Source organism: Lepidochelys olivacea (assembly GCF_965140295.1).
Source record: "Lepidochelys olivacea isolate rLepOli2 genome assembly, chromosome: 3".
Classification (NCBI taxonomy): Eukaryota; Metazoa; Chordata; order Testudines; family Cheloniidae; genus Lepidochelys; species Lepidochelys olivacea.
The window spans coordinates 12,314,862-12,336,930 of record NC_140413.1 but is presented as its reverse complement, the minus strand read 5'-3'; the positions used below and the strand labels follow the sequence as shown (position 1 = coordinate 12,336,930).

At 44.4% G+C, this 22,069-nt stretch overlaps 1 protein-coding gene across 3 annotated transcripts in view; it reads right to left on the bottom strand.

The window, feature by feature from the left end:
* Nucleotides 1–22,069, bottom strand: part of PKHD1 (PKHD1 ciliary IPT domain containing fibrocystin/polyductin) — a 433,326-nt gene that overhangs the window by 183,103 nt on the left and 228,154 nt on the right. For all 3 annotated transcript variants that reach the window (XM_084623857.1, XM_084623855.1, XM_084623856.1), the window contains exons 48-49: nt 9,588–9,765; nt 8,904–9,099 (exon numbers count right to left, since the gene is read on the bottom strand). In XM_084623857.1, the coding sequence (XP_084479983.1) occupies nt 8,904–9,099; nt 9,588–9,765 (374 nt within the window). The remainder of the gene's footprint in view (nt 1–8,903; nt 9,100–9,587; nt 9,766–22,069) is intronic.

Sequence of the window (22,069 nt, the reverse complement as noted above, 5' to 3'; positions counted from 1 at the left end):
AAGTGGCGGGTGCATTTCGCAGCCCGAAAGGGAGTACATTAAATTCATACAGCCCGAGATGTGTGATGAAGGCTGACCTTTCCTTGGCAGATTCATCTAGCGGTACCTGCCAGTACCCCTTGGTTAAGTCCAAGGTAGAGATGAACTGGGCCCTTCCCAGTTTCTCTAATAGTTCATCTGTGCGTGGCATGGGATAGTTGTCTGGGCGAGTTACAGCATTTAGCTTACGGTAGTCCACGCAAAAACGTATTTCCCCATCTGGTTTGGGAACTAGAACCACTGGAGATGCCCATGCACTTTCAGAGGGGCGGATTACACCCATCTGTAACATATCCTGGATCTCCCGTTCTATAGCAGTTTTAGCTTGAGGAGACACCCGGTAAGGGTGGACCCTAATTGGGTGAGCATTACCTGTGTCAATGGAGTGGTATGCCCGTTCAGTCAGTCCTGGGGTGGCTGAGAACGTTGGCGCGTAGCTAGTGCACAGCTCCTGGATCTGCTGTCGCTGCATACGCCCAAGGGTCATGGAGAGGTTCACCTCTTCCACACCACCAGCACATTTCCCTTCGTAGTAAACACCTTCAGGCCACTCAGCGTCGTCTCCTCCCTGGGCTGTAAACTGACAAACCTTTAATTCTCTGGAATAAAAGGGCTTTAGAGAATTAATATGGTACACCTTAGGCTTTCGGTTGGAGGTGGGGAATGCTATGAGATAATTAACAGCTCCCAGGCGCTCCTGGACCGTGAATGGCCCTTCCCACGATGCTTCCATTTTATGGGCCTGGAGCGCCTTTAAGACCATGACCTGGTCTCCTACTTCGAAGGAACGCTCTCTGGCATGTTTATCATACCAGGCTTTTTGCTCTTTTTGAGCATCCTGTAAGTTTTCTCTAGCAAGGGCTAAAGAGGTTCGGAGGGTGTTTTGTAGGTTGGTTACAAAGTCCAGAATGTTAGTTCCTGGAGAAGGTGTAAATCCCTCCCATTGCTGCTTCACCAACTGCAATGGCCCCTTAACCTCACGGCCATATACAAGTTCAAATGGGGAAAACCCTAAACTGGGATGTGGTACAGCTCTGTAGGCAAAGAGCAACTGCTGCAATACTAGGTCCCAATCATTGGAGTGCTCATTTACGAATTTACGTATCATGGCCCCCAAAGTTCCATTAAACTTCTCCACCATGCCATTTGTTTGATGGTGGTAAGGAGTGGCAACCAAGTGATTTACCCCATGAGCTTCCCAAAGGTTTTTCATAGTTCCTGCCAGGAAATTAGTCCCTGCATCTGTGAGGATGTCGGAGGGCCAACCTACCCTGGCAAAAATGTCTGCTAGTGCCTGACACACACTTTTAGCCCTGGTGTTGCTTAGAGCTACTGCTTCCGGCCATCGGGTGGCAAAATCCATGAAAGTCAGTATGTACTGCTTTCCTCTGGGTGTCTTTTTCGGAAAAGGACCCAGAATATCCACAGCTACTCGCTGAAATGGAACTTCAATGATGGGGAGTGGCTGGAGAGGGGCTTTGACCTGGTCTTGGGGTTTTCCCACTCTTTGGCACACCTCACAAGACTGGACATAGGTAGAAACATCCTTGCCCATTCCCTCCCAGTGGAATGACCCCCCCAAACGGTCTTTGGTCCTGTTCACCCCAGCATGGCCACTAGGGTGATCATGGGCTAAGCTCAAGAGCTTGGCCCGGTATTTAGTTGGAACTACCAACTGTCTCTGAGGATGCCAGTCTTCCTGGTGTCCCCCAGAAAGAGTTTCCTTGTATAAAAGTCCTCTTTCTACAACAAACCTGGATCGATTAGAAGAGCTGAGAGGCGGTGGGTTGCTCCGTGCCGCCGTCCAAGCTCTCTGGAGGCTTTCATCTGCTTCCTGTTCGGTCTGGAACTGTTCCCTTGATGCTGGAGACATCAGTTCCTCATGGGATTGTGGACCTAGGCTTGGTCCCTCTGGAAGCGATATAGGGGATGGAGCTGTTTCTGTTGACTGTGAACCGCTCTCCGCTGGTGCACTATGTTGGGATTCAGGCTCCGGCTGAGCCTCTTGTGTAGGGTTATCGGCTGCTGCCAGTTCAGGTTCGGTGGGGCCCTCTGGTGTTGAGGTTGCAAGTACTGGATTCAGTGCTGACACGGGGTCTGGTGTTGGTTGTTTGGCTGGTTCCGGTTCTGGGACCGGTTCCGTCTGGGTCTCTGGGACTGGATCCACTACTGCTGTTGCAGACATTGGCCTGGGGTCCAGGTCCATCACCTCTGACTGGGTCCTGATAGAAGTTTCCGGAACAGAGCTAGGCCTCACGGCTTGTTTAGCCTGGTTGCGGGTGACCATTCCCACCCTCTTGGCCTGCTTCACATGATTGGCCAAGTCTTCCCCCAACAGCATGGGGATGGGATAATCATCATAGACTGCAAAAGTCCACATTCCTGACCAGCCCTTGTACTGGACAGGCAACTTGGCTGTAGGCAAATTGAAAGAGTTGGACTTGAAGGGTTGAATCGTCACTTGGATCTCTGGGTTGATTAAATTGGGGTCCACTAAGGAAGCATGGATAGCTGACACTTGTGCTCCGGTGTCCCTCCACGCGGTGACCTTCTTCCCACCCACACTCACAGTTTCCCTCCGCTCCAAGGGTATCTGGGAGGTATCTGGGCCTGTGGACCTCTGGTGTGATTTCGGTGCAATGAACTGTAATCTGTTGGGGTTCTTGGGGCAGTTGGCCTTTACATGCCCCAGCTCGTTACATTTAAAACATCGTCCAGCTGATGGGTCACCGGGGCGAGGAGGGTTGCTGGAGAACGGGGTGGTGGGACGATAAGGGGTCTGGAGGGTTCTTTGGGAGGTAGGTGGAGCTTTGGGCGGCCCCCGGTAATAGGGTGTGGTCTGGGGTGGTCCCTTCTGGTCTCCGCTCCAACTGCGACCAGTTTTCTTCTTCTCTGCCACCTCCACCCATCTGGCTCCAATCTCTCCTGCCTCAATTACAGTTTTGGGTTTCCCATCTAGGATGTATCTTTCTATTTCCTCAGGAACACCCTCTAAGAATTGTTCCATTTGCATTAGGAAGGGCAAATTTACTGGAGATTCAACACTTGCTCCTGATATCCAGGCATCCCAATGTTTTACAATGTGGTAGGCATGTCGGGTAAATGACATGTCTGGTTTCCACCTTAGGGCTCTGAACCTCCGACGAGACTGCTCGGGTGTTATCCCCATTCTGACTCTCGCCTTGGATTTAAACAGTTCATACTTGTTCATGTGTTCTTTAGGCATTTCAGCTGCCACCTCAGCTAAGGGTCCACTGAGCTGCGGCCTCAGCTCTACCATGTATTGGTCAGTAGAGATGTTGTACCCAAGGCAGGCCCTTTCGAAGTTTTCTAAGAAGGCCTCAGTATCATCACCTGCCTTGTAGGTGGGGAACTTTCTGGGATGGGAAGTGGTACCTGGAGAAGGATTGCTAGGGTTTGTTGGTATATTCTGCTGGGCCTTTATCCTCTCCATCTCCTCCACATGCTTCCTCTCTTTTTCCTTCTCCTCCTCCACATGCTTCCTCTCTTTTTCCCTCTCCTCTTCCACATGCTTCCTTGCCTCCATTTCCCTCTTGTGGGCAGCCTCTTGGTGTTGTTCTGCCTCCCTTGCTTGTTCCTTCTTCAGCTGCATGAGTTCTATCTGTCTTTCATGTTCCCTTTGTTTTTCCTCAGCCTGAAATTTGGCTAATTCCAGCTGTAGTCGAGCCGAGGATTTGGCCATTCTAACCTCTCTCTTTTTAACTAACTTTACACCCGAGGTTTAGAAATAAACAAACAAAACTTGGCTGTAAAATTTTGCTGTGCTGGAATAGAATACCTATTCTCTGATAGTGATTGTCAGCCTACAGAAAAAGACAATTCCCTTGTCTCTGCTCTGGGCCCAAATTAAAGCAAAAAACCTCCAACTACTTGGAAACCTGCTTACCCAGCCCAAAGAAAAAAAAATTTCTTTTCAAATCTGTGCTCCTTGTAAAACAAAAACAAAAAAAATCAAAATCCTAAAAAAAAACCTGCCACTTTTGTCTCCAGGCAGAACACACACCCCCTATTTACTTTTAGGAAGAAAAGAAAAATAAACCTCTGGGTTGGAAGACTGTGAATTTCCCTGCAGGAGTTAAGTACCCTGCCTCCAGGCAAAGAAAACCTGCAATTCACAAGATAATCCCCTTTTGTCTCTGCTTGGCCACAAAGCAGAGAGAAACCAAGCTGCTTTCAGTTTCAAAGCTGCTTTCTGGACTTTCTTTCCAAAGAAAAAAAAAATTCCTTTTTAAAATCTGTATTTCTAGTTCAAAAAATCTCAACTGGATCTCAAATGATTTCAGGTTAATCCCACCACTGTGCCACCATGTCAAGGTTCCTCCCCCACTCTGAACTCTAGGATACAGATGTGGGGACCTGCATGAAAAACCTCCTAAGCTTATCTTTACCAGCTTAGGTCAAAACTTCCCCAAGGTACAAAATATTACACCCGTTATCCTTGGACTGGCCGCTACCACCACCAAACTAATACTGGTTACTGGGGAAGAGCTGTTTGGACGCGTCCTTCCCCCCAAAATACTTCCCAAAACCTTGCACCCCACTTCCTGGACAAGGTTTGGTAAAAAGCCTCACCAATTTGCCTAGGTGACTACAGACCCAGACCCTTGGATCTTAAGAACAATGAACAATCCTCCCAACACTTGCACCCCCCCTTTCCTGGGAAATGTTGGATAAAAAGCCTCACCAATTTGCATAGGTGACCACAGACCCAAACCCTTGGATCTGAGAACAATGAAAAAGCATTCAGTGTTTTACAAGAAGACTTTTAATAAAAAATAGAAGTAAATAGAAATAAAGAAATCCCCCCTGTAAAATCAGGATGGTAGATACCTTACAGGGTAATTAGATTCAAAAACATAGAGAACCCCTCTAGGCAAAACCTTAAGTTACAAAAAAGATACACAGACAGAAATAGTTATTCTATTCAGCACAATTCTTTTCTCAGCCATTTAAAGAAATCATAATCTAACACATACCTAGCTAGATTACTTACTAAAAGTTCTAAGACTCCATTCCTGTTCTGTCCCTGGCCAAGACGACTAGACAGACAGACACAGACCCTTTGTTTCTCTCCCTCCTCCCAGCTTTTGAAAGTATCTTGTCTCCTCATTGGTCATTTTGGTCAGGTGCCAGCGAGGTTACCTTTAGCTTCTTAACCCTTTACAGGTGAGAGGAGCTTTCCCCTGGCCAGGAGGGATTTCAAAGGGGTTTACCCTTCCATTTATTTTTATGACAACAGTCATGACATGAGCCTGTGTCACAGTAGGTTAGCATTTCATAGGGCCAGACAGTGACTTCAGGACCCACAAGTGCTTCGAGAGCATTTCTTTTGGGACACAAGACGTCCTGGAGGAAAATAGCACCTTCCCACGTACACAAGGATACATAGCAACCCTAACAGCATAGTTACAGAGGTATGAATGAGAGTAGCCCCCAAATTCCTTCAGCACAGGAGGCTACAACCCTCTTCCCCCAGCTCCCAGCAGCGAAGGGGAATAATCTGCCTGTGAGCACCTTGTATTTTGAACTTCTGAACAGATCCTTTTTCAAAGGGCTGCATGGGAGTTAGTTAACAGGATTAACGTGCAAAGGTAGCAGTCAGCACCTTGGTTAACAGGATCATTGCATGTGTCCTCCATGCATTTGAAACATTGGATCCTGTGGGTTCTACTTATCGCCCATTATAATTATAATCGTTCCACATTAGGAGTCTTCTGCATTGTTTGTGCCACGCTCTAATTTCCAAACAAGTAAAGCACCGGGGCAGCTTAACCACCTTGTTCCCAACCTTATATTTTCTCATCCTTTGTGTCAGACAGTTTCATTCCCCGAAGACGAGAGCTTGCAGGATGCTGGTCAAATTCCGTGACCGATCAGACAAGGGGGGCGTAGAGAGCATCTGAGCTGAACATGAACAGTCCCCAGTGCTGGCTGAGGCAGATTCATTCAGCTGTTTGGCTTTTTTGAATAACAATATCTTCCCAGTTGTTGGGTCTTTTTTAAATTTCCATTGGGGCTGAGCAAAGGGCTGTGTGAATTTAGGAGCCTGCCTCTGAATGAGCTGGCATCTGATCTGTATTTACTGACGTTAATTTTGAATTTAATGCACCCCTGCCACTACCCAACAGTTTGCCCTAAAAAGCCTTTTAACTGGCACAAAGGGAGAGGGTCAAAAGTAAGTTGACCCCTGACAGAATGTACAATTATTAGAGAGAGGCGATACATGAGCAGCTGCTGGAACCCCACCGGTACAGCAAAGTGCTTCCAAAAGTCAGAATATGAATAATACACTCAAGGTCTTCCCCCAACTCTATGAGGGCCTGCTACTTTCTCCAGGAAGAATTATAGCCCTCCCTAGCAGCTGCAATAATTGTGTTCCTATTATCCTAGGGACCTCCCCCTGACCACCCCCTACAAGTGTCCATTGTCGAGACGGAGTCAAGTGATTATATGCTCTGGCTGATGCTGTTTGGGCCCAGCTGCCTAACTGCTGACACACGAGCACCAAGAGCGCAGACTCGCGTCTGCAAGACGGGACTCTAACATACCAGACCTTTTACATAAGTCAAGCAGGAACAAATGATGCTTTATCAGCCCTGCTGACGGGGCAGCCCCCTCTTCCTTTGAAGTGGCGGCTGCTTATAGGCCCTTACAGCTTTTCCTCCTTAGCACAAGCAAACATCCTCCTTTTGATATGCTACATGCTCATTATCTCTGCCCCATTTAATGATTTTTGATTGAAGGGTGGCAGCTCAGTTGCCAAGAGAATAGTTAAAGAGGCTCCACACAGTCAGGCCTACAAGAAAGGCTTTCCTTGTGCAGCAGCCTAAATTTGGAATTTCTTAACAGTGTGTTCTTGTTCTTAGCGGCAGATAAGGGCTGAGCGTGAAATTCTTAATTAAGCAGTAAATAGAGAGTAGGGTGTCAGCAGATGCAGCCAGTAGCCATGGCGACCAAGTCACATGAACAAGAGAACTGAGACTAAACATAGGCCTCAGGCTTGGACGTGAGTGACAGCTGAAGAATCCTACAAAACGTGTAAACTGGATTAATTAGTTGACTAATTATTTCATATAGTTAAATGTAACAAAAATAAAAACAGCTCCCAATGTTAAACAGCAGAGTGTTCCAAGGGCTAAAACCAAAAGCGCCATTCTCTCTGTTTCAATGTACAGATTCGTCTATTTTAAGGCTGGAAGGGACCACTGTGGCCATCTTGTAGATTGTATTAATGGTCTCCCAGTTATAATGTAAGTAAAGTACAAGTTGCAGTCTAGTCAAATGTTCTCAGTATGGATTATAAATGTGAGATGGAGATGTTTTAATTCATTTGAATGCCAAATATGTGATTCTATCCCCCCGTATTAAAAAAACATTGTACTAAATGCAACACAATCAGAATGCAAACAAGATGAAAGGAGGAATAGAAATGTAACCATTCTGTTTGAGACTGCTGCGTGCTAAATGGTACATCATAGTTCACTACTGTTGACAACATTAGTCAGATCGATTTATTTAATGTCAATAACGTGCCAAGAAATACACCACAGGTTTCCAGCTTTCCCAGGCTTCCCTACTTCAAGGAAAATGTTATGCAGGGTATCCAAAGTGCCCAACTGTTGACATATTTGTACTGGAAATAATAGGTCCTCAGTGGAGAATTATCTTCAGATTTGCATGTAGCTGTATGTGTCTTTTCCCCCTCCTTACTGTTAGTAAATTGCAAAGAAATCAAGATTTTTTGCTCTGTGATACATGTGTAGCACAACCTTGGGTGAGTCACTTAACTTCTCTAGGTTTTACTGCAATCAAATCAGTGCAAATCAGAAGTAACTCAATAAAGCCAATGAAGTTGTACGAGTGTCAAAATGGTCTAGCTAAGTCAGATTCAGGCCCTCTGTGTTTTAGCTTCACTAAGGGTATGTCTACACTATCGTGAAGTACCTATCCAGGGGGTCAAGTGGGCTTCCATTGCCTGAGTTGAAGCCTGAACCACTGTGTTCTCTCTGCTGTTTTTAACTATATAGACTGGACGAACGGGAGTGCAAGTACATACATCTATGGGATAAAGTATGGGAGCTCCAAGTTACACCCCCGGTTGCAGTATAGATATAGCATATATGTGAAATGACAATGATAATAGCTGCCTCCCAAGGGCACTGTGAGGTCTAGTGACTTCCGGTACTGCCATTATTAATCATGGTCCTAATCATTACTTCTCCTTTCACAACCAGAATTTAGCACCAGAGTGACCGATTTGCTGGAGAAAAGGATAAAGGGGTGAAAGTCCCAGGTTTTGAAGAAGTTGTCAATGCCAAATTGCAATAAAGAACAGTCAGTAAATCACAATAAAGAACAGTCAATAGCCACAACATTTAGAAATTATCTCTAAAAAGTCAACGTTTTCAAACCTATGGGCCTACAAAGCCACTGAGAGTTCACGATGTAAGGACCCACTCTTCATATTAGTAATCCTTAGTAAAAAAAAAATAATAATACTCCCATGACTTTCAGTGGGTGCAGGATTGGACTCACAGCAAATATCTCCTAAGACATTTAAGGTGGGGGATTCAAGGGATTGATAATGGACTCCAAAAGTCTTTTTACCTCCAAAGCATCAGTTGCCAAGGCTCATACTGTACCTTCCTTTGTGGATAACTAAGAGATTAAGGCCCTGACCCTGAAAAGGCTTGGGCATGTGCATAACTTGTTATTTGAGTAGTCCTACTGACTTAAAGCTATGTCCATGCCTAAGACCTTGCAGATCAGAGCCTTTAATTGCAGATTGGCCGCTCCAGCACTGCTCATTTGCACGTTACATATATTACTTGCATTGCACTTACCTAAATAGGTTAGTTTCCCCAACTTGCTGTTGAAAAACCAGTCACAGCCCTTGTTATGACTGTGTGAAGGAAGTGACTGGAGTGGCTGACCAGGCCTTGTCCCACAGAGCAGAATGACCTCAGCATAGGATGGGAGGTTCTCATGTTCCACCAGTAAGTAATTCCCAGCAACGAAGTTATCGAATGTAGCCGAGTACTAGATGGAGGGAAACATAATGAACATGCATTTTCTTGAAGTGTAATGCATTCTTTTGTGAATTGGCATCAGAAGCATAGAATGTTAAAGACTATGTATGAGAGGTGGGAAGTGGACGCTAAATCAATCCTCCTGACCACATTAAAACGAGGGTAGAAATTAGGGGCCATCAAGACCAAGCTTCAGTGGGTCTTAAGTGGTTCACAGATCTTGTTCTGGCCCTCTGCACTGGGGCGAACATTCACCAATAGTGCCCAGAATGCTCTTCCAGCTCAGAGCAATTTCATAAAGTTGCCGGTGTATGTGATCTGAAGACTATCTTGTGTTCTTTTATGTGCACACAGTACTTTTCCTCCTTTGTTTGCCCATCCAGAACAATGGGAGGGTTTCTCTTCCTTTGTTCCTTGATATAGTTTTGGTTAATGCTGTTCATCCATTACAAAAGCCATTTTATAAACAAACAAAACAAACAAAACACACAGCATTACCTGCAGTTGTTTGCTGACGAAAGGGTTACCAAAAGTCAGAGTGTAAGTCTCCTGGTCCAAGAGCAGAGCCATCCAACCATAGGGGTTTGATAAAGTATCAGAGACGTAATGGACTGTGGTTGTCTTATTATAACTATCAGTCACGGTTAAATTATAAGGAAAGTCTGGAGCCTCTTTTCTAGGAAAAAAATACATTAAATCTGTGTTCAAACCCTTCATTTAATAATATTATTACATTTTACTTTTTTTTATAGCAGAGCCTACAGGCCCCATCTGGGATGGGGGTGCAGGCTCTGCCCTGAGGAGTTCATACTGCAAATAGATGAGAAAGACAAAGGGTGGAGAGGAAACAGGTGAAGTGACTTGTCCAAGGTTCCACAGAAGGTCTGTGGTAGAGCCAGGCCTGTTTGCTATCGGCTAGACCAGTGGTTCCCAAACTTGTTCCGCCACTTATGCAGGGAAAGCCCCTGGTGGGCCAGGCTGGTTTGTTTACCTGCTGCGTCCACAGGTTCGGTTGATTGCGGCTCCCAGCGGCCGCGGTTCGCTGCTCCAGGACAATGGGAGCTGCTGGAAGCGGCGCGGGCCGAGGGACATCCTGGCTGCTGTTTCCAGCAGCTCCCATTGGCTGGAGCAGGGAACCGCGGCCACTGGGAGCCGCGATCGGCCGAACCTGTGGAAGAGGAAGGCAAACAAACTGGCCTGGCCCGCCAGGGGCTTTCCCTGCACAAGCGACGGAACAAGTTTCGGAACCACTGTGCTAGACTATACTTTCCGAAGCAGGGAGAGCTGGGTCTCTCACATCGTAGGTGCATGCCCTAACTGCTGATCTAGCACAGGTTGGGTCTCTCTCTCTCTCTTGCTTGCTTTGTCACACTCTCATGTTTTTTCATGAAAAATGTCTAAAGGACCAATCTGGAATGAAAAGAAGTTCCCAAAACTTCAACATTCTTCACAAGTCCTGTCTCAAGCCATACCCAAAGATTACTCAATTGATTAACAGGCCTTCTACACGGTCAGTTCCTAAAGCCAGAACAAGAATATATCTGAATTGTGTGAATCTGAATCGGACTTTACCTCAGATTTTTTCAGTTGTTAGGACCTGACCCAAAGCCCACTGAAGTTAGCGGGATTCTTTCAATTAACTTCATTGGATCCTCAGAAATATGGCCTGGAAACTAAGGGTTCTATTCCCAATTCTGTCACTTAACTTCTCTGTGTTTCAGTTACTCCATCTCTAAAATGCAGATAATACCTAATTCACAAAGCTGGCATGAAGCTTAATTTACTGGTGTTTCTACCACCCTTTGAGATCTTTGGATGGAAAGCACTACCGTCTGTAAGTGCAACACATTAGCATTACATGTCTTTCCACAATGTTAACTTCTCAGGGGGGAGCAAATATATGAATAATAATCTATAAAATGGCCATTAAACAATGGGAAGCATATGTCATTTAAGCTCACAAATATCTTTTTCAGCTCCTGCACAAAGGAAGAGACTTGAAAGAGAGTGTGTGGATTGCATCATGGACAATTGTTTGGTTAGTCAACTTCTCGCAAAAAGGTGATGATTTCACAGAACCATTTATCTGATCATCCAAAGAAAAACTCAAAAAACTACTTCTTCTCTAATTTCCCATTTCTCACTTATCTCCAGTCCAGTCCATCAAAAACTACTCAACAATGTACAGTAATAATGACAACATTCATGTGTGTGAGACACATTGTAGTTAAGATAGCTGAATTCCAGTACTAAAAAGAATAAAGTACAGCTGGAGTTACTAGATTCACCCATATTGATTACCCCAAAGCTTTTAAACAGCTATCACCACAGGACAGCCCTCTCTTCCCCTTATTGTCTCCCAAACTGTAAGAACATAAGAGCGGCCATACTGGGTCAAACCAATGGTCCATCTAGCCCAATATCCTGTCTTCCAACAGTGCCAATGCCAGGTGCTTCAGAGGCAATGAACAGAACAGGCATCATTCAGTGATCCATCCCCTGCGATCTACTCCCAGCTTCTGGCAATCAGAGGCTAGGTATACCCAGAGCATGATGTTGCATCCCTGACCATCTTGACTAATAGCCATTGATGGACCTATCCTACATGAACTTATCTAATTCTTTTTTTAACCCTGTTATAGTTTTGGCCTTTACAATATCTCCTGGCAATGAGTTCCATAGATTGACTGTGCGTTGTGTAAAATGGTACTTCCTTTTGTTTGTTTTAAACCTGACACCTATTAATTTCATTGGGTGACCCCTGGTTCTTGTGTTATGTGAAGGAGTAAATAAGACCATAAGAATGGCCAGACTGGGTCAGACCAAAGGTCCATCTAGCCCAGTATCCTGTCTTCCGACAGTGGCCAATGCCAGGTGCCCCATAGGGAATGAACAGAACAGGGAATCATCAAGTGATCCATCCCCTGTCATCCATTCCCAGCTTCTGGTAAGAAGAGGCTGGAGACACCAACAGAGGCTAGGGTCGCCAATACAAATACAATATAAAAATAATACTTCTTTATTCACCTTCTCCACTCCAGTCACGATTTTATAGACCTCGATCGTATCCCTTCTTAGTCATCTATTTTCCAAGTTGAAAAGTCCGGGCCCTTTTAATCTCTCCTCAGATGGAAGCTGTTCCGCACCCCCTCATCATTTTTGTTGCCCTTCTCTGACCCCTTTCCAGTTCCAATATCTCTTTTTTGAGATTGGGGTGATCAGAAATGCAACAATATTCAAGGTGTGGGTGTACCATGGATTTATATACTGACATTATGGTATTTTTTCTGTCTTATTATCTATCCCTTTCCTAATGGCTCTTAACAGTCTGCATCTGACAAAGTGGGTATTCACCCACGAAAGCTCATGCTCCAATACGTCTGTTAGTCTATAAGGTGCCACAGGACTCTTTGCTGCTTTCATTATTATAGAGGACTATGCAGATTTCTGGGAACTAGCCAAACTGTCAGACACTACTACAGTGATCATCACAGACCAAGTGTAACCCACACACCTTCTGGGTGTGGTGTTCTGTCCCATCTAGTGGCACCAAAACCACTTAGCAAGAGAGAGTTAAATGAGTCTGCTCTGCAGCCTTAGCTAACAGCTAGTTGGCTTTCAGCTTATGTGGTAGAGGCTCATGCATTAAGCTCCAGAAGTCCCAGGTTTGATCCCACCTGCTAATGACCAGGGTCTGTCAGCGTTACAAGTGGGGGCTCATCGGGGATCTCAACTAGGAAGTCTCTGAAGCTCGGGACATGTTTCCTTAGCTAGGGGAAGTATATAACCCACACAGCTTCTGGCTGTGGTGTTCTGTTAGCCTTAGCTAACAGGCAGTTGGCTTTTAGCTCATGCAGTAGAGGCTCATGCACTAAGCTCCAGAGGTCCCAGGTTCAATCCTGCTGACGACCGGGGCCTGTCAGCATTACACAAGCAGTGAAGCGTTTCAGCACAAGTGATATCTCAAACTGTGTAGTTTTAGAGAAGAGACCCCAGTTTACTTGCAGTGAATTTGTGTAGTTTACCCAGGAGTGGGAATTCAGTCATACCAGGCAGTCATATGGCAAAGCCTAATCAGCAGTTAGAATTGTTCAGACTCTATTAAAGAAACCTGTAAAGAGCAAAGAAAATGTTTCTTGATTGGAGAAACACTCCCACAGAAGGCTATAATAGCAGCCTGGTACGGTGTTTAATGTCAAGATGCACATATCCACTGGTGCCTACAGCCCCAGAATCACTGCAGCTGGCAGGAGTGGAAGGAGAAATAAGCAAAAAGGAAGACACACACGTAAAGTCTAAGGCCTACTAAGTCCTCCCAGAACTACAAACAGAAGACCCTACCTCGACAAAATCAGACTAGGGACCGAATGGCTAGGCAGCAGTTCTGCAGAAAAGGACCTAGGGGTGACAGTGGACGAGAAGCTGGATATGAGTCAGCAGTGTGCCCTTGTTGCCAAGAAGGCCAATGGCATTTTGGGATGTATAAGTAGGGGCATAGCGAGCAGATCGAGGGACGTGATCGTTCCCCTCTATTCGACATTGGTGAGGCCTCATCTGGAGTACTGTGTCCAGTTTTGGGCCCCACACTTCAAGAAGGATGTGGATAAATTGGAGAGAGTCCAGCGAAGGGCAACAAAAATGATTAGGGGACTGGAACACATGAGTTATGAGGAGAGGCTGAGGGAGCTGGGATTGTTTAGCCTGCAGAAGAGAAGAATGAGGGGGGATTTGATAGCTGCTTTCAACTACCTGAAAGGGGGTTCCAAAGAGGATGGCTCTAGACTGTTCTCAATGGTAGCAGATGACAGAACGAGGAGTAATGGTCTCAAGTTGCAGTGGGGGAGGTTTAGATTGGATATTAGGAAAAACTTTTTCACTAAGAGGGTGGTGAAACACTGGAATGCGTTACCTAGGGAGGTGGTAGAATCTCCTTCCTTAGAGGTTTTTAAGGTCAGGCTTGACAAAGCCCTGGCTGGGATGATTTAACTGGGAATTGGTCCTGCTTTGAGCAGGGGGTTGGACTAGATGACCTTCTGGGGTCCCTTCCAACCCTGATATTCTATGATTCTATGATTCTATGATTCACTTGGAAGCAAGCTACATGTGTTGATCAGATAAATCCTTGTCCATATAAAGCAGCAGTGGACAGGCATACTTAATTGAAAGTGCAAATATATTAGCCCACTACAAATACAAAACATAACATGGACATGAAGGGAGTCACAATCAGCAGGACACAGGAGATACATAGGCCAGCGAGCGACCGATAAATACTGGAACAGATTTTCAATACCATACCCCACCAGAAGAATCAAATGCAAGACAGTCTCTTGTCATCAGAAGAAAGACTTGCACTCATTCCAACATCAAACCACTTCCAAAATAAATACCAGATTTGTACCCACTGCCCCCTCAATATCTGACCGATGAAGGTTATCAGACTGTTTTTTTTCACAAGCTCCTTCTTAAAAAAAAAAAGAACAAAACAAAAAAAAACACCTTTCAGTGTTCTCCACTGTTAGCCAGCTCCTAGCACAATGAATACTATAACAACACTTTACACTGCTTGAAGACAAGCTTAGCCTTGTACCCAAGCTGGGATTCTTGTACTTCCTGACCTCTTCCCTCCACCCTACCAAGTCAGTACTTTCTGGGAAGTTAGTTAACCCCTCTTGTTTCGTCACATCTAGAATTAGATTGTGTAGAAAGATGTTGCCCAAACAGCTTACATACTACAGAGAACCTAGCATACTTGTGTGCACTGTAAAAATGACACAGCCTTCCATGCATGTTGGAAGAGTTTCATGATAGAATCACACAATTTCCATTAAAAGTCACTAGGAATTTTCCCGTTAATGGCAGTGGGAGAGGTGAGGCTAATTCCTTTGTAGTTCAAAGTATTATACACTGTCCCAGCTCTGTATTGGCAAACAAAGGGTGTAGGAAGGGGAGACGGCACAACAAGCCTTCCCCGGTTGCGTCCTTGGGTAGGGACCTGGCATAATCCCTTTGGGGATACGTGACATTGCTCTCAGCCAGGAGAGTTTATCCAACATGGAGGGAAGCAGACAGAGCTTGCTTTCCAAGGGTGGTCAGGATGATGCGGCAGTGTAGTGTACATTCCCTCAAAGCTCCAGGAAGGATTCTGGCTGAGTCAGCCCTGCTGGGGCTCACGCTACAACATAGCCCTTCCCTTATCACCAGTCACACTCATAGTTTCAAAGACATAATCTGGCCCATGTATGGAAAGGTTTAGGGCAGGGGTGGCCAACTACAGCCCACAGGCTCTTCCCTGGATCCTTAATACAGAGGTACAGTTGTTTGGGGTTACAGGTCTCAGTATAGCAAGCCCCATCCTGATCCAAAAGGAGCCTGGCATGCTAGGGCCTGAGCTATATATGGGCCATGCCTCTGTAGTGAAGATGAATGTAGCTTCGATCAGAAACTTTTAACACGAACTAGGTACAATGCCAGGATTATTGCCTTTTACAGAACACTCAGCAGCAGGATAGTGGGTGGAGGGGAGTATGGAGAATAAATCAATAGAAACTGACTGGAAGGAGCTTAGAAGGGTTAAATGGGTGGTTCACTACTAATAAACCTCCCTTTGTAGGCATCAGATGGGCCAAGGTATTCACACTAATTAAGCAAGCAACTGACAACCACTATGGTACTGTCAGGTTGTGAGCACTTTCACACCTGCTCAGGTATGGAGGAAAACCTTCATACGAGGATGTGCTGGCTGCCACTTCCAGCAGCCCCCATTTGCCGGGGACGGTGAACCACGGCCAGTGGGAGCTGCGATTGGCCAAACCTGTGGGCACTGCAGGTAAACAAACCGTCCCAGCCGCCAGCGGATTTCCCTAACGGGCCACTTGCCAAAGGTTGCCGATCCCTGTGCTACAGTGATGGAAAACCACAGCAAGTGAGAGGAGATTCAGGGCCACAATTCCCAGCTTCAGTGCAACATGTCACTTTTGTTTTTCTATTTTCACAGTATCTCTGCATTATATTGAAGCCCCACAGGCAACTGTGTGTTTGAGGCAGTTTTTCTATGGGAGCCAATAGGTGTAAAAGTGGACAGAAAATTCAGTCTGCGCAACCCAGTCTGGATACAATCTGTCAGTCACACGGTTTTGCACTGCTGCCCATCACCGTAGTAGGAGAGTGCCTTCCGTGTATCATCAGTTAACAATGGAAAAGTTCCTAGTTCTCTTTATGGAGTCACTGGCATTTCTCCCGTTTTGGCCTAAAAACTCCATTTGGGATAAGGTTTGGGTTTTTTTATTTTTTTCTCTTTAGGTTTTATTCATTTACTCTATGTTTTAGGTTGATTGGTTTTAGGGGCTTGAGGGTTGTTTTTCTTTTTGGTTGTTTGGAGCTTTTTGGGTGGGTGTCATTTCTGTGGAGGTAAGGCCTTTCCAAACAGGAAGGTTTTGCAATGCTTCCTGAGGACAGTCAGACTCCATGTTCCCTGAATAGCCTCTGGAAGTTTGTTCCACAGCTGGATCCCCTCAACTGGGAATGTTTTTTCTCCAACTCTCCCACACTTTGTCCTGCTCTTCATTCAGATATTACCCCACCCACATGTACCTTAACCCGGCATCAGCACCAAAAAAATCAAACCAGGTTTTGGGAGGGTTGAAAAAGCCCTGCCACTTTATGAAAGAGTTAGTTCGTCCAAGTTAACCCTAACTTTGATACCACATTCCCTTCAAAAGGATGTTTCTGTGCTTGTTTCTCATATTCTTGCCAAACTAACTCCAAAATGGGATTAGACGGCTAATGGAATTTACCAGCCACAATTAGCACCATTTTCATTTGCCCTAAATAGCCAACAATTTCACTGTGCCCTAAATAGCCACCAATCTACCTCTCTTTAATGTTAATGAAGCAGAGGAGCACAGGCTCGAGTATTTCTAATTCAAAGGAGCCAAGGGAGCCTGCATGGATCATTAACATGAGAGAGCTTCATTACCAAAAGAAAGAGCCTTTCCCTGAACTTCCCCTGGCTTTATTTGAAAGAAACCAGGAGGCAGTGGTCTTAATGCAAAATTAACCCCTGCTTTAAACAGTTGGAAGCTTTTACAAACTGTATCAGAAAAAAATGGATGACTCATTGACAGTGCTGTATTTTTATATTGAAGTGGAGTAATTCAATTAAGGAGTAATTTGCTTTAGAAATATGGCATAGTTACGAGACAGAACTTTACAATCTGAATCACAATTTACCATTGCGGCTGTATAAACTGTTATGTAATTTAGCTCAAGTGTACTGTGTAGAGCTGTTGAACATAGATGGCCCACAAAGGATTTGCTGAACCAATCAACAGCACCAAGGAGAACAAATATTAACTCTCCTGTTTATGTTTACCATTAGCTTTCTTATCCTAAGGCTCCATATCTCTGCGTATGGTGGCAGGCGCTGTGTTTATCTCTAAACGCATTCTGTTTGGTACATTTGTGAAATAACCCATTATGATTATCCATCTCCTTAAAACAGGAAATCAAATAGCAGCTCACTTCAAATGGGGCTGCAAACATTTGTGTTAATACTCTAATTTACTGTTGTACACATGGAGGTTAAATGCAAACTCTGACTCCAGCAAACTCTTATAGTTTAGGTGGTGGACCCAAGAACATTTTTTTTCTTTAATTGTGGAGGTTCAAACTCTTTAGATATTGTCACTAAATCTGTGTACTCAAGTCCAAAGACTGCGAATGTGATTCTTATCTCCCTTGCATGATGTAACTCCTATCTTCTGTGGATATTCTCCTGATTTATACTGGTAAAAGTATGAGAAGAATCCGGCCTTTTGTGCATGGTTTTCAGAGATGCTGAGCAGCCATTACGGGAAATACAGTTCTGAAAATCAGACACAAGGTGTTTCAAGTTGGGCATCCAGAAACCGAGGTAAAAATTTGGAAGCATGCATTTTGGGACTGCCATAATTTACCTCACATCTGTACTGCCATTGTCCATGAACATTACGCTAAAAATCAATTCAATCTTAGGACCAATCAATTATGTAAGAAATACAGTGTAGCAAGCCGGACACAGGTAGGAAATTCAAACAAGTAGGCTTGTTAATTGAACAGCCAGCGTCCAGCTGTTAAATGCTCACCAGCTTAACCGTGACCCCTCAAGGCCAATTTAAGCTAACAGAACAGTGTGTGTAAGTGTAGGAAAGGAGTCTGTATGTGTGAATAAGTGTGTGTATCTACAAAAAGAAAAGGAGTACTTGTGGCACCTTAGAGACTAACCAATTTATTTGAGCATGAGCTTTCATGAGCTACAGCTCACTTCATCGGATGCATACTGTGGAAACTGCAGAAGACATTATATACACACAGAGACCATGAAACAATATCTCCTCCCACCCCACTGTCCTGCTGGCAATAGCTTATCTAAAGTGATCATCAGGTTGGGCCATTTCCAGCACAAAGCCAGGTTTTCTCACCCTCTGCACCCCCCACCCCCCACAAACTCACTCCCCTGCTGGTAATAGCCCATCCAAAGTGAACACTCTCTTCACAATGTGTATGATAATCAAGGTGGGCCATTTCCAGCACAAATCCAGGTTTTCTCACCCCCCCACCCCCATACACACACAAACTCACTCTCCTGCTGGTAATAGCTTATCTAATAGCTTATCTAACACGGCTGTTACTCTGAAACCTGTGTGTATTTAGTGAAGATGTGTGTACAGAGGGCAACAGTGCATGTGTGTAGTGAGTGAAAAAGTGTGGCTTTGCATGTGTTTGACGCGGGAATTGGTACACACATAGGCACCAAGATAAGTAAAGCTCAAAGGAGAAGCAAAACTAGAGTAATCATTTGAACTCTTCTCTTGAAGTCATAAAAGTACAGGGTACACGATTCCTTTCACACTGGAGAGGATATTAGACCAGATTTAGGAATTAAGGTAATCAAAAAGTGAGCTAATCTTTTCATCTCCAGCAAAATAAAAGAGTGAAGCAATAAAAGGCTCAGCTGCAAGGCTGGAGCAGGGCAAAAATCCTGGCTTTCAAAATTCCGCAGTGGAGGCAGATGAAAATGAGTGAGTTGCAAAGTTACTCCTGGACTGTATAAAGTTTACTCAGTGTTTTTAGAATTCCTTGGGATGGAAGGTGCTGTGTAATGGAGATTATTCTAATGCTTTCCTCTTGTAAAAATCATGCATGAGGAGAAGAAACTTTTAAAGTCACTTAATCACATTATGACAATTTTTTAATGAGAATTTATTTTAATATTAATAGGGACTCACATTTCCAAGATAATATGGTTAGCAGTGGCATTTTGAGCGACCATATCTAGCCTGCAGCCACTCAACACTGCATCACGGCATACGCTGTTCTTCACAGCACTCAATAACTTTCTTGCATATAGATTTACAAAGACTTTTATAAGCTTCAATTATATTTTTACAAGATGTAAAGAGCCCTTCCAGGGCAGTTTAACTGACACATTAGTTTAAATTTCAACTGGACGTGATAGAACACGCTTTTTTTGAGATATGTCCAGATCCATATTTCCCTCAAAGTTCTTGGGGTTTTATTTAGGTTCAGATGGAACTGATACAAATAGTAGACAGAATAATTTCTAACAAAAAATAATGATTTTTTTGACAAAATAGAAATGTTTTTGCAAAAATGTCTGGGGGTGGGTATTTGGGGGAGTATTTTTCAATTGGGTTTTGATCAAAAAACTGAAAACCAAAAAAATCAAAGATTTTGGGGATTTTCAGAAGCCAAAATTGGATTTTCTTTAAAATATTGTCAAACTCCCTACATATTCTGAAAGAAAAGGCCCTTTTTTCCCCAATTTTTCATGGCAGTGGGGGGGGTGGGAGGGAATTAATTCTTTACTAGTTCTATATTAAGGGCTCAAGTTTGGCTGACAGTAGAAACAGCAGGCAGCTGTGAATTTGAGATCCTGATCTCAACCTCCCTAAAGTGACTCCCTGGAATGGATTCATTTATATACACAATCAAAAAGGCTCATTTTCAGGGAGTGCTGAATTCATCTGTCTCTTCCCTCCTTAATATCTCCTGCCAAGTAACGTCACGACAAGGAAACATGGTGCATTTGGGTTAACATCAACATGACACGAAAGCAAAAAACACAGAACCAAGATTCAGACAAACAGGACCAAATTCTGATCTTTTACACCAGGGTAAATCTGAAGCAACTCCATGTCAGTCACTGCATTTATTGCCGTGCAACTGACCATCTGTTCCGTTCTCTTTAAACAAAAACGCACAGTACTTCCAACACTATGGAATCAGAGTGAGATTCTGATGGCCGGACTCTAGATTGTTTTGTTAGCCCCAGAAAACTTCTGACTGCATAAGAAGAGAAGGATAGCCTTGTGGCTCCAGAACTAGACTAAGATTCGGGTGATCTGGGTTTGAGTATTAACATTTGCCATCAGGGTCTTTCCCCGATTTAAGATACAATCCACTCTGACAGCATTAACAGATAAGATGGAAACCTTGCCTCCTGCATTACATGGCTCTGAGGAAGCACCAGTGGTCCTATGATTATAGATGGGAAATTCCACCAGCTATAAGGCCATCTGCATCATGCCCAGAGAGGCTATGCAGAATTATTCCCTACAGTACATGTTTTGTGCTATGCCCAGTCCAGTTTTAAATTATTCAAATGATGGTACTTTCTTTCACCATTCTCCTGGGAGATTATCCAAGACCAATGGACTTCATTGTGAGGAAATCTTCCCCGCTGCCCAGTTTTCCTTTCTCAACTTCTTTCCATTTTTCCTAGTTACACACCCTGGCACCAATCATAGACCATTCCCTCGTTCTTGTTTACAACCTTCAATACCTCTGGATGAAATCCACCTTCCCCCAAGACATCTTCCAGTTGTGCTGTAAAAATGTACTTTATTGTATCATTCTCTGTAGCCCCTTATTTACTTGCCTCCACATTTCCCTGACGAGTCCATTTGTAGGGCACTGCCCCTGTCCATGAAGCCTCTTTGACCTATACTCTATTTGAATGCACATTATGTGGGCTGATGTTCCGGGCTGCAAGCTGATGTTCTTTCAACTTAACATGAAGGTGATTTGGCTGGTGGCGCACACACAGGAGAGTGAGATCTAGAAATAGCATAGAGAAGATTCTCTTGATCTCCATGGAGGGGGGTTACTCAGTTCAGAAAACATTCCACTGGGGGACAGGCTAGCAGCTGGCCTTGGGAAGTAGTGCTGCCAAGTATCTTTGGCATCAGCTGACTCCCTGCTCTTGGAAAGAATGGAAATAGGAAGGAGGCTAGCCTGAAAGGAAAGGAAAGAGCCAAAGGCCCCTGCTGCGACTAGTTAAAAGTATTAAGCCATCTACCTGCAGTGAAGGGCAACGTTGAATGCCAGATTCAAACTATCCCAAAATTCATAAGTGCTGGGATCTAAGGTTCTAATTCATTGTTAGTTCTGCTCACCCCCCAAGACCCATTGGCACTGTGAACTGGAAGGAACAAGAGGGATCTGAATATTTGTTAGAGAAGTGCACCATCATCTTTTATGCATTATCATCATTTATATTCTGGGGTGCCCAGATGCCCCAATCAAAACTGGGGCATCACTGAGCTAGGGGCTGTATGTATATAGAATAAGGGAGAGCCTCTGCCCCAAGAGCTTGCAATCTAAACAGGCAAGACAAATAGACAAGACAATCTAAATAGACAACACAAGTTACTTCTTCTCCCAAAGAGTGGGAGGGGAAGTAACTTGCCCAAGGCCACATGGCAGAGCCAGGAATAGGACATAGATCTCCTTACCCCCGGTTTAGTGCCTGGTCCACTTAACCGCACAACTCCGTAATCCCACTGATTACAGACTTTTGGTTTAGTGGAAGTCCGTATTTGCATGGGAAGTTTCTATGTAGCTGAAGGCTTCAGGAAATGTCCCCCAGCCCTGCAATTATACAGCAACTTGTTTTTTTCCTATTTGGAAATGTTTTT